Source organism: Phocoena sinus, chromosome 11 (assembly GCF_008692025.1).
Source record: "Phocoena sinus isolate mPhoSin1 chromosome 11, mPhoSin1.pri, whole genome shotgun sequence".
Classification (NCBI taxonomy): Eukaryota; Metazoa; Chordata; class Mammalia; order Artiodactyla; family Phocoenidae; genus Phocoena; species Phocoena sinus.
Genome location: NC_045773.1, coordinates 81471645 through 81483841, shown reverse-complemented (window position 1 = coordinate 81483841; position 12197 = coordinate 81471645). Strand labels below are relative to the sequence as shown.

The following is a 12197-nucleotide window of genomic DNA, read 5'->3' as shown; positions in this document are numbered from 1 at the left end:
CCACACACGTGACTGTGTCCTGAAGCAAGTGTCATTGACCACGCTGCTCAGTGGCCACAGGCTAGTCCAGTCTCTAAGCTGCCTTGGGCCTCAAGTCCCCTTCCCACCGTTCTTGGACGTACAGAGGCAGTATGACTTAATGGTCATGAGCACAGACTTGGGAGCCAAGCCATCTGTCTACTGTCTAGTGTCTAATGGGTATTATCGCTGTGCTATTTACTAGCTGCTCATGTGGGACCAGTTACCCAACCTCCATACATCTCACTTCTCTGATGTATAAAACGGGGCTGTTAAAAAACAAAACGGGGCTATTAATAATAGTACCTACCTCATAGGGCTGTTGTGAGGATTAAATGAGTTAATACATAAAATAATATTTACTCCAGTGACTGGCCAGAGTGAACTCTCTCTGTGTTTATTATTATTATTAGCATTTTTAAATCTCCAGTTCTTCCTTTGGGAACTACTTGTATCTCCCACCACTCCCACCACCCCACCAGAGCTTCCCACAAGGCTCGAGTCCTAACAGTGGAAAAATCCCATTTTCCTTATTTGCATGTCCAATCTTATAATAAACTTTCTTAATATTTGAACTAACTTGAGTGAGTCTCCATTCCCTGTAGTAGAAGCTGCTACAGTGTAAGTTGTGAAAAAGTCGGCTAAACCTGTGGATGTCCCAACAGGTGTGCACGTTTCCTTTGGAGTCTTGGAGAGGGCGACTGGGAGCTTGGGGTTCTGGACTTCAGCACTTCCCTGGGGGAGGGAACCCCGAGTTCAGACTCTGTGACAAGCAGAGCATGGAGGCTCACGGAGCTGCCTTATCTTGAGGTCATCATGTTTTAGGATCTATCCGCTTCCTCTGCGCTGAGTCCACAATCCAAACAAGTGAATTTCAAGTAAAATTACCCTGGGAGGGGAGCAAGTGCTGATAGACCAACATGAATATTTTCACTCACTAGCGGCTTTACTTCTCAGTGTAAGAAATATAACATTTTTTCCTGAATCCAAACCCCTCATGGGAAGTGTGGCCAGCAGTAAAATATTCACACCAAGGCACACATTTCTGAACAGGGCGGCACAGTAGTTAAGAACTCTAAAGTCCGACATGGATCAAAATCCTGGCTGCCTGATCTGGCTGAGGAAGTAACCCAAATTCACCTGGCCTCAGCTTTTTAACTTTAAAATGTGGATAATAATAGGAGCTACCTGGTGGGGTTACCAAGATTAAGTGACATAATACATGTAAAGACCTCCAACAGGCCAGGATCTTCATACATATATACCCTAGAGGCTAATAGTCATTTGAAAAGACCCTACGAAAAATCAACAGAAAAATACAATCCACTCTTTGTTGGAATCCCAAGTCTGGGGGCTTTGGGTATGTTTTAGCATTATTTAGGGACTTGTGTGTGTCTTTTTTTAGTTTTATATGAAATACTGAACACTCCCAGGGAAAGCAATTGAACCTCCCTCCGATCCTTGGCTCCTGGTCTCCACGTCTTTTCTACCTGCTAAACTGAGGATGAACAACAGAACTTTTGTGGTGACCTCAAGCCCTGGGCCTCAATACATTGTGCTCACCCCTTAGAGGTTGCACCTGGATGGTTTGCTCCTCCCAGGGACCTCAGTGGGGAGATGATAGAACATTTTAGTTTACATCCAAGCAGATTCAACAGACATAGTATTAAAAAGATTGACAGTAAAGGGTATGTTTAAGCAGAATAAATGACACCTCCAATAAGAACTAGAAAATAAAATATGTTAAGACAATGCTTTTATTATGCATAGGATTTTAAATCCCTTGGGACGAGGGAAGTCATTTTACAAATTCTAGGCAGCCACGTGTTAGTGCTTGTTCCTGTCCCAGAATCACACCAGGCAGGGGGATTTCTGGAGTCACGGATAATCAACTTCTTCACACCACCCGTGGCCACAGCTTCTGCAAATGCAACCTGCTCCCCCGCGGCTCACCACCCAAATCCAAACATCTACAAATCCCTAATTCTCTCCCTTCTTCTGCCCCATCCCTCAGATGGTACTTCTTGTCCAGCCCTAGAGCAGTCCCAGTGCTTTGGGCTAAAAGTCCCAGGTCATGCAGTTCACCCCCTGCCTCCACCTGGGCTTCTTTACCCAGCACAGAGCTTACGATGGTGTTATTTCTGCTCCCACATCTGAGCTATTTGAGACTCAGTCCTTTCCACCATCTCATTCCTTTCGTCTCACTTCTCAACCTCAGATGGTGATCAGGAAGACACTTTTCCCCAGGGGTTGAGTGTGGTCCTTGGGTTGTGGCTTATAGCGATACTTCCCCTGTGCCCTTCCCACCAAGGCCCTGAATTTTCATCTCAGCCAGGAGGCATTGAGTGGTGTCAAGAGTGGGGGTGGCAGCACATCTGTTTGTGAGGACAGTGGAGGTGACCCAGTGTCCCAGGGGTCACAGATCATCCAGCTCGTTCTCTGCTGTCTCTTCTTCCTAAGAGGCTTATTCCCCTCCTTTCGTCATTCATTATACTCATCTTTTAGACTCATCCTTTCCAGAAAGCCCTCTCCAACTCACCTCCTGTTACCTCCAAGATGGGTTATGCCCCTCCTCTTGGCTTCCCTAGTATCCGGGTCAGACCCCTATCACAGCGCCCATCACACTGTGCTATCATTTCCTCCTTTTGTCTCCGTCTCTTCTCTTGAGCTCCTTTAGATACAGGACAAAATTTTTTTCTTTTTCTTTTCATATCACCAGTGGCCACCATACTGCTTGGCTCATAATTAGCACACAATAAATATTTCTTAAGGATATGAGTAAATGAACTCTAATATTTTGGGGGGAGAAAACAAGATGAAGAGAAGTGAGATGCCTAGTTTAAGATCATATAATTCGTTGATTACAAGGCTGGATCTAGAACCCAAGTCTTCTGGCCCCAAATCCGGTATGCCTTCCTCTACACAGCTACTTCTGTGCCTGGTGGGGATGGTGGTGAGGAGGGCTGGCAGTGGTCTGAGTCCCATCCACTGGTCGTTGAGGCAAGGGCTTGATCAGACTGAAGGTCATCCCACCTGTCCCTTGCCAAAGTCCTGACTCTATCACATCATCTAAAGCAGTAACTACTGTTCTGAATCTTACAGGTGACCCAGACAGGGTCAAGTCCTTGGGCCCTCTCTTTGGACCCTGTGCTTAGGGGAGGTTAGCTGCACCCTCTAGGGAGCTCAGGGAGAACTTGGACCCTCGCCCCCAGAGCCCAAAGAAGGGAAAGATCTTCTGGGTGAAGGAGGCAGTGAAGGTGTAGATGGGTTCCTGAGTGACGGCATTGGCAAAGGTCACCCAGCCCACCTCGTAGTCAACAGACACACGCACCTGCTGGGGCTGCTCCTCCAGGGCCAGGCGGGTGGGGAAGGAGCCCAGGGCCGAGACGAAGCCCCAAGCCAGTCTCACCGCCCACACCCCCTCCTCTGGCCGCAGCCGAAGCTCCCCCTTCCGCCGGATGTCCTTACTGACCACACCCAGAGTGCAGCTGCCCCCGGGAGCCAAGTCCACACTCACCACCCACGTGTGTCTCCCCCCAGTGAAGCCACCATGGGCCAGGACACAGGTGGCCCGGTCGAAACGCTGGGGGCTGTCTGGTGACTTCTGCCATTTATAGGAGAAGCGAGCCTGCTGGTGGTCCTCAGACAAGAGGAGCTTCGGGTGGGAAGTCCAGGGGTCTAGAGAGATGTGAGCTGTGGGGAAAACCAAAAGGGCCACAGATGTCAGCAGACATGCTATCACCTTCAGGAAAGGCCTAAATACCCGCCTTGACACCCGCGTTAGCGTTACTACCAACAAAGTATATAGTGCCTACAAAGACCTGCAGTATGGGTACCACCTGGAAACCTGTTAGTAACAGACTCTCAGGTTCCACCCCAAACCACCTGAGATGGAATCTGCATTTTAGCAAGATCCGCAGCTGATTCCTGTGCTTGTTAATGCCTGCTTCAGAGGATGTGTTGGTTAGTTCGTTACTTCGGACATCCGGGCTCTCATCTGGTTGTGTCTTCACCTGGAAAGCACTTCTTCTCCCTGCAAACTGGCTGACTCCCAAAGCTGTGCATGCCTGCTCTGATCTCCTGCTGCTGACACATCACGTCCTCCCCCTCCTGTATCTCGGAGGGTGGAAATATTCTTCCCTCCGTCCAAACTTCATGATCACTCTCTGGGCACTTGTGACTCATTTATACAGTCTTCACTCCACCCAGACTCTCTGGCTCACCCACGGGTTATTCATTCTGCCTCAGTAATTCTAAAATCAGACAGAGTCTGAGGATCACCTTTTAACAAAAATACTTCTGCGGACCCCTGCATAGTGATACTTTTAGTATCCATAAATCGGGACAAATTCATAAATTCAGATATGTCCATGAGTTAGGAGTCCCTGCCAAGAGCTCTGTGACTTCCCAGGGTCTTCGGCTGATAGACTGGGAACAGTGCCCTTGAGTGGGGTCCATTCTTCATTCCTTTCCTACCTGCAGGCTGCACTCCTATCATCTATGAAATATAATAACACCTGAGAGAGAGTAGGGGTTCCTGACAATTCTAAGAATGTGATTCTAAACCCAGATCAAATTCCACGCATCCAGGAAGCCCTTCCCGATAGACGTTGTCCCATCCTGATTTAATCTTTCTATCCCATCATCACGTGCAGATCAGAACATGAGCTTCCTGCCAGGGATGTGGTATGTGTGTGCACCTGTCCCTTCTTCATGGTTCTCCCACAAGCATTACAAAGGCAGTGACACATATCAGTGTCACGTGTGACATTATGTGTATATGTACATTTATGTATGTGATATATATGTATTTGACTATTACAGTGCCCAGTGTAGAACCCTGCAAAATTATCTGCCCATTCCAAGATTAGAATCCTCACTCCCTCCCATCCTGACAGAGGCTGCTTACCTGGCTCATAATCCAACTCAAAGCAGAGTTTTTCTGTAAAGAGGAAATAAAACAGGATGCGCTTTCATTAGTCTTACCGAACCATAGAACATTTAATGATGAGGAAACTGAGGCCCCAAAAGGGAAGAGACAAAGAGAGGAATGGAAGCTGGAATCCTCTAGACCAGTGGTTCTGAACTTGAACTTGCATCAGAGTCCCCAGAACACTTGCTAAAACACACATGTTTTTGATTCAGGTGGCCCGGGGTGGGGCTGAGATTCGCATTTCTGGCAAGTTACCAGGGGATGCTGCTGCTGCTGGCTGGGAGCCCCACTTTGAGCCGCACCGCCTAGCTCTGAGCGGGCAGTGACCAGTGCCTTGCACAGAGCCTAGGACACAGGAAATGCTCAAGAAACATCGACTTAATGAACAGATAAGTGGGTTAATTTATTTCTCGTTCTGCTTGGAAATAATTTTGGGGATAGTCAAAGGTCAGCCTTTGATTAGAGTAAAATTTCCTTCACTGCCAGGCCATTTACTTGTAGGAAGTGGACTTGGGGGAAAGCTCTTCTAAGGTGACATTTTTGTGGGTGGGTCATTTAGAACTAGGTGGCATCATTCGTGATGTCACGTAGGAGGAGAGGGAAGTGTTGGCGAGCAGCCACATTCCTGACTCTCATTTCAAACCCTCCACACCCTCTCCTTCCACCACTCCCTGTCCCGGAAAACGGGGTCATGGTCCCCACAGGGGCAATTTAACTCTGAGGACCAAACTAGGGGAAGCCAAGGAAAAGAGGAGGGAGGGAAGTCAGCTACCACAGGGCACAGAGAAATACCCTTGCTGGTTATTAATTAACAATGTTCATCAGAAACTTATCATGTATTACAAATGTGGATTTTTAAAATTACTGACAATGACAGATTGTGGATTTTTAGGGATTTTTAAAATTATTGACAATGACAGATTTTGTTAATCATTATCTTATATATCACTTCATGGCAAGCGGTTAGATCTATTTGTTTCATTATTTTTCAAACCAGTTACATTTTTTCCCAGAAATCCTCACCTTTATTATCTAACTTCATTGTCACATCCTGATAAGCAGATTTTATAAAGATCTGCAAATAAGGAAACCAAGGCACTGGGAGAGTGCAAGCCTTGTCAAAGGTCACACAAACGTCAGGCAGCGGGGCATGGAGGCCATTCCTAAATCCAGGCTTCACAGCCACCTGTGCTTCGTGGGGTCCGCTTACCCAGAAACGTCTTCATCTCCTTTCGCAGCGGGAGGGCCTGCTGGGGGAAGTCCCGAATCCTCTGGCCCAGCTCAGGGGATACAGCCTCTGGTTTCCGGCACCTTCTGGTTTCACATCTAGGGGCACAGAAATGGTGGGGTCTGGGAATTATCCTTCTTAGTGATGCCTCCAGACTCAGCTGGTCACCTTCTGATTGTCTTGGAGGTGCCAGTTCCCATGGACAGACATGATTCCTCTGGGATGGATCCATTCCCTCCCCACACTGTCCCCTCTTGGGCAGTGTCATGCAGGGGTGTGTATCTACAGCTGGCTGTACATGGGAATGCATTTGAGTATGTGAAAGTTTACATGTGAGTTGTCATCCTTAATGTGAGAATGTATATTTGTGTGGTAATAACCAGCATGGGGTGCGTGTATGTTTATGTATGTGGGAAAAGAGAAGAGGAAATCTTACCTTATTAGAGTGCTTCTGATATCCTAGGAGAAAGAGAGAGAAAGCAGGGATTCAGTTTCCATTTCTCCCTCCCACGAGAGAAGACAAAATACCATATTCTCAGCCCTAGATAGAAAAAGGATACCAGATCCATGGAGTCACAGCGTTTTCAGGTTTACGAGGCTTCAGGGATCTTAGAGCCCAACCCCTTCATTTTATAAGATCCAGACAGTGAAGTGACCTGCCCCTTAGAGGCAAAGGCAAGTCCCATCCCAATGTCTCCAGCTTCTCAGTCCCCAACGTGTCCGCCTAAATCATGCTGCCTTTCTGATGCCTAATTTGGACCCCAGTATCTCTCCTCCAGTGTGAGGAAGGGAAACAGAAGAAGAAGAACTTCCTGCTGGTGGGCGGTGACACAGAGAATAGTTTGCCTCGGAAATAGCACCTGACATTTGTTCGCATATAGTGCTTGATGCTTCTCAGAGTGCTAATTTCACTTGCATTTTACTGTTGGATCCTCACAAATAAAGTATTTTTGAGATAAATAAACAAAGTATCTCCCCTATTTGATGGATAGGATGAAGAGACCAAGACCAGAGAGCAAAGCAACCAGGGAGCTCTTGGGGAAGCAAGGACTCTTAGAATTCAGAACTTCTGGTCCTGTGACCCATCTTCCACTTGGGATACAAGGATGTGTGAGTGAAGAAGAGATGGCTTAGACAGGTAAAGATGCAACAAATCATAGGTGAGCACAGGTGGACGGGGGCGGGGCTCAGATCTCACCATCAGGAGCTCCCTTGCTGGCCTCTCCTTCTTCTCCTCCAGTTCTTCAATGAGGGTGCTAAACCGGCAGATTTCCCCAGTGACCAGGACATCAAACTCATCCCGATGCTTTAAGATGTCCCCATCCAGCCTCTCCAACTGGGCTAAGAGGATGCTCTGCTGTTCCTCCAGGAACTGGCTCAGATGTGCAAACTCAGAAATCACTTTTTGTTTCTTGGTGGCCACCTGAGTCTGAGGGGGCAGGAGGAGAGGGCAGGAAGTTATTCCTCCTCTTCCTCCACTTCCTTTTCCTTCTTTTTCCTTAATTCACTCCCATCTCCCTCCAGATCCACATTCTCCAAGGTTTGGTGGTAAAGTCAGAGCCCCCCACTCCCCAGGTCCCCAGATAGACTTGGAACCATGGCATAGTTTCCTTTACACCTGCCATGCCATTTCCAGGAGGAGGTGTACGGGAGGTGGTGAGGACACCCCACCTCCTGCCGTTTACAAAGTGCGCACAATGTGCGGGGCACTAAGGTACATTACTGTCCTTACAGCAATTCAGTGAGATAGTGATTTTTTTTTTTTTTTTTTGCGGTACGCGGGCCTCTCACTGTTGTAGCTTCTCCCGTTGCGGAGCACAGGCTCCGGATGTGCAGGCCCAGTGGCCATGGCTCACGGGCCCAACCGCTCTGCGGCATGTGGGATCTTCCCAGACCAGGGCATGAACCCGTGTCCCCTGCATCGACAGGCGGACTCTCAACCACTGCGCCACCAGGGACACCCGATAGTGATCATTTTTAATCTCCACTTCACAGAAAAATAAACTGAGCATAGAGAGCTGTTTGAGGTCATAGAGCTAATTCATTTCAGGATTCAAACTCAGAATGGGGCTTCCGTGGTGGTGCAGTGGTTAAGAATCCGCCTGCCAATGCAGGGGGCAAGGGTTCAAGCCCTGTTCCGGGAAGATCCATGTGCCACAACTACTGAGCCTGCGCTCTAGAGCCCATGAGCCACAACTAGTGAAGCCTGCATGCCACAGCTGCTGAAGCCCATGAGCCTAGAGCCCATGCTCCGCAACAAGAGAAACCACCGCAATGAGAAGCCCACGCACCACAATGAAGAGTAGCCCCCGCTCACCACAACTAGAGAAAGACTGCACGCACAGCAACGAAGACCCAATGCAGCCAAAAATAAATAAATAATAAAACAAAAATGCAGAATGACTTCAGAGCCCTATATGCTATGTTGCCTTGGTTTCAGAAAGGCACTGGACCCTGAGGAAGGGAAGAGGACCAGGGAAGGAATGATGACTTACCAGGAGGACTTGTATCCTTCGATTTTCTCTTGACTGAACTCCTTGAATCTCCTCTCTCTCCTTTCTTAGACACTCAAGACACTTCTGTATTTGTTCCTGGGAAGAAGGAGCATAAAATATTTAAGATGGGGGCAGGGATAAATTAGTACTTTGGGATTAGAAGATACAAACTACTATATAAAATAGATAAACAACAAGGACCTACTGTACAGAACAGGGAACTAAATTCAATATCTTTTTTTTTTTTTTTCTGTGGTACGCGGGCCTCTCACTGCCGCGGCCTCTCCTGTTGCGGAGCACAGGCTCCAGACGCGCAGGCTCAGCGGTCATGGCTCATGGGCCCAGCCACTCCGCGGCATGTGGGATCTTCCCGGACTGGGGCACGAACCCATGTCCCCTGCATCGGCAGGCGGACTCTCAACCACTGCGCCACCAGGGAAGCCCTAAATTCAATATCTTGTAATAAACTATAATGGAAAAGAATCTGAAAAATATGAATCACTTTGCTGTACTCTAGAAACTAACACAACATTGTAAATCAACTATACTTCAATTAATTTTTTAAAAATATTTAAGACGGAAACAATGATTTGTTAAGAGATGTCATCTCTGCCTCCAGGAATGGAATGACCCAAGGGAAGGAGTCGTTCTCTTAGCTGACAAGCCTGGGCCTTTATGGTCCTTGACAGCTTACTCTCTTTGGGTCTTCTTCCTCTTGTTTTGTCCTCCAAGAATTTTGATTAGGGCTTTCTGCTTTTAGCTCAGTGCCATCATAAGCTATGACTCTGTGTTCTCACTTGAGCCTTCCTGTCTTCAGGCTAAACACCCTAACTTCTTTTGCCTTAATGAATGGTATCGAGGATCTATCCTGAGCTTGATACGCCCTTCTTCGAAATTATCCCAACTTTCTCACATATCCCAAACAGAACACATCCGAACAAGCTCTCTTATAAATGGAATCAACTTTCTGGGTATGATTCTGGAGGGAACAAGAAACTAGGATAATGCAAAAAATAACCAATGAATTGTTTTTAAAATTGCTTGCTCTAGGGGACTTCCCTGATGGTCCAGTGGTTAAGACTTCAAGCTTCCACTGCAGGGGGCACAGGTTCGATCCCTGGTTGGGGAACTAAGATCTTGCATGCCGCAAGGTGTGGCCAACCCCCCCACCAAATCAAACAAACAACAACAACAAAAATTGCTTGCTGTAGAATAAAGAACAGGTATACACACATAAATGTTCATATAAGCACATTGCAAAATATATTTAGAACTCCTAACAATACATGCCAATTAACTAATTGACACATATACATAGACTCCCACTTGTAATAAAACACAATGCATAAACAGCTAAAACCAGTACACACTCATTTAATGACAGATAAAATTATACACCATATATATTTACCCAACCTGCATATATGTAAACACTAATTTACCTACAAACAAGAGCAGTCAGTTACACATACACACCCAAGTAGTCAGATCCCCTCAAACACACTGCACACGCTGGTAAACATGCAAACATTAATACACATACACACTGTGCAATCATTTCCTCAAGTGCAAACCCAGACATCCTCAGACACACCTGACTGATCCATGGTTCAGACACATACGTCCATGTTGTGGTGACTCATTCATTCAACATGTATTTATTGAGCTATTATTATGTATTGGCCATAAGTAAACAACATAGGGCATACTTAAAACACAAACACATGATCTTCCATGCCTGGGTCTATTGCCTGGGTAATCACAGAAGCGGGGAGATGGAATTAAGTTTCAGAGTGGCCCAAATAATCCACAACTCTGCTCTGATTCTTTCAGTCCAGTCCAATCCCAGACCCACCCTGGGAACCTCTCAGTTTCCCCTTTCCTACCCTGTAGGGCCCAGCCGCATCCTCCAGGAAGCGCACAGTGTGGGCACGGTGCTCCCAGGCCTCCCGGCACACCACGCACAGCTGCATCTCATCATCCTCGCAGAAGAAGTAGACTTTCTCCCCGTGCTCGGGGCAGATGTCCTCCTCTTCTATGTCCAGCCGGGACACCAGCTTGAGACGCTCAATGTTCTCCACCACGCTGGCCAGCTGCCAATTGGGCCGGAAGCTCCCTGGGCGAAAAGGCTCCTTGCAGAGTGGGCAGGTTGGGGGCTCCTCGGGGTCCGGGCTGGGGATCTCAAGGTAGCGGGTGAGGCAGATGCGGCAGAAGTTGTGGCCACAGTCAATGGTGACCGGCTCCCTGAGGGTCCCTTGGCAGATGGGGCAGTTGACCTCATCTGCCAGGCTGGTCACAGAGGCAGCCGAAGCCATAGTGCTGCTGCGCTTGTGGCCTCTTCAAGGTCACCCTCTCTGCTCAGCTTGGGGAGAAGGGCTGGGAGAACAATGAGGACACACACCTCACACTCACACACCTACATGTGCACATGGCCAGACACAGGGGCATCTTACATACCCAGTGACACCCTCATGGTCACACACACATACGTGTGCGCACAGAGCAAGGTACCCACTTGCATCTCTGGCAGCCAGGGTTCTGCTGTCCCCCTCCCAAAAGAACAGACACACACCCTCCAACAGCAGAGACAGAGAAATAGCAGAGGAGGGGCAGAAGAAGCAGTCACAGCATTCCAGAGATGACCTCAGTTACTCTCTGGACTGGTGCCCATGACCTGGGGGTTCCTGCTCTTTCCTGTCCATCCAGAGACACTCGCAGTAGAAGGAAAGTGGTCGTATCTTAACCATCCACAATTGGAAGAGACTGTTCTTCTTTTGGGAGCAGGAGGGAGACTGGGTCACAGAGCAGTAATGCCACCCCAGCCTCCCTGCAGTATGACCAGCTGTCTCCAGGGAGATTGGAGGTATCAGCCAACCCAGGGGAGTGTGGGGACCCAGATAAGGCGCTGTGCCCAGGGCAGGGGTGGTGAGACAGGGCACAAGCAGCTTCACCAACCGGCCTGCCATAGGCTTCCAAAGGGGTTGGAATGTATTCTGTCTGGGGGAGGAGAAAGAAAGATAACAGCAGCCATCATTAATTTACGATGGCCATGTTCCTCACGCTAACATAAGCGATTTAAACATATGATCTTATTTATTCCTCCTGTCTGCTCTGTAGCCTTGGTGCTATTAAGATATTAGCTGGGCTCAGCCAGGTTACTTAGCTTGCTCAAGGCACACAGGTAGGGAGGTGGGAGGCCATAATTTACACTCAGATCTGTGAGTCTCTGAGCCGTGCTGTCCAACAGAAATACAATGTGAGCCACGTGTACAATTAAAAGATTCCCAGTAGCCATATTTTAAAAAGCAAAAAGTGAAATTAACTAATATTTTATTTAGCCCCAAGTAGTATCAATATGTAATCAGAAAAAATTAGTCATGAGACATTTTACACCTTTTTATTTGGTGTTACGTCTTTAAGAAGGGGCATAGTTTACACATACGGGACCAGCCACATCTCAGTGTTCAGCAGCCTCGTGCAGTTGGAGGCTCTTGTGCTGGACAGTGCGGCTCCAGGGGCTGCA

General features: G+C 47.8%; 1 protein-coding gene across 1 annotated transcript; it reads right to left on the bottom strand.

Moving 5' to 3' along the window:
* Positions 1–2723: 2723 nt before the first annotated feature.
* On the bottom strand, positions 2724–11508 carry LOC116761897 (tripartite motif-containing protein 10). The gene is made up of 7 exons (XM_032648326.1): positions 10561–11508; positions 8675–8770; positions 7378–7608; positions 6616–6638; positions 6162–6277; positions 4928–4960; positions 2724–3711 (listed from the first exon to the last, which is right to left on the bottom strand). Exons 1-7 carry the CDS (start codon positions 10987–10989, stop codon positions 3170–3172), a joined length of 1470 nt encoding a protein of 489 aa, XP_032504217.1. The 5' UTR covers positions 10990–11508; the 3' UTR covers positions 2724–3169.
* Between the last annotated feature and the right edge of the window lie 689 nt (positions 11509–12197).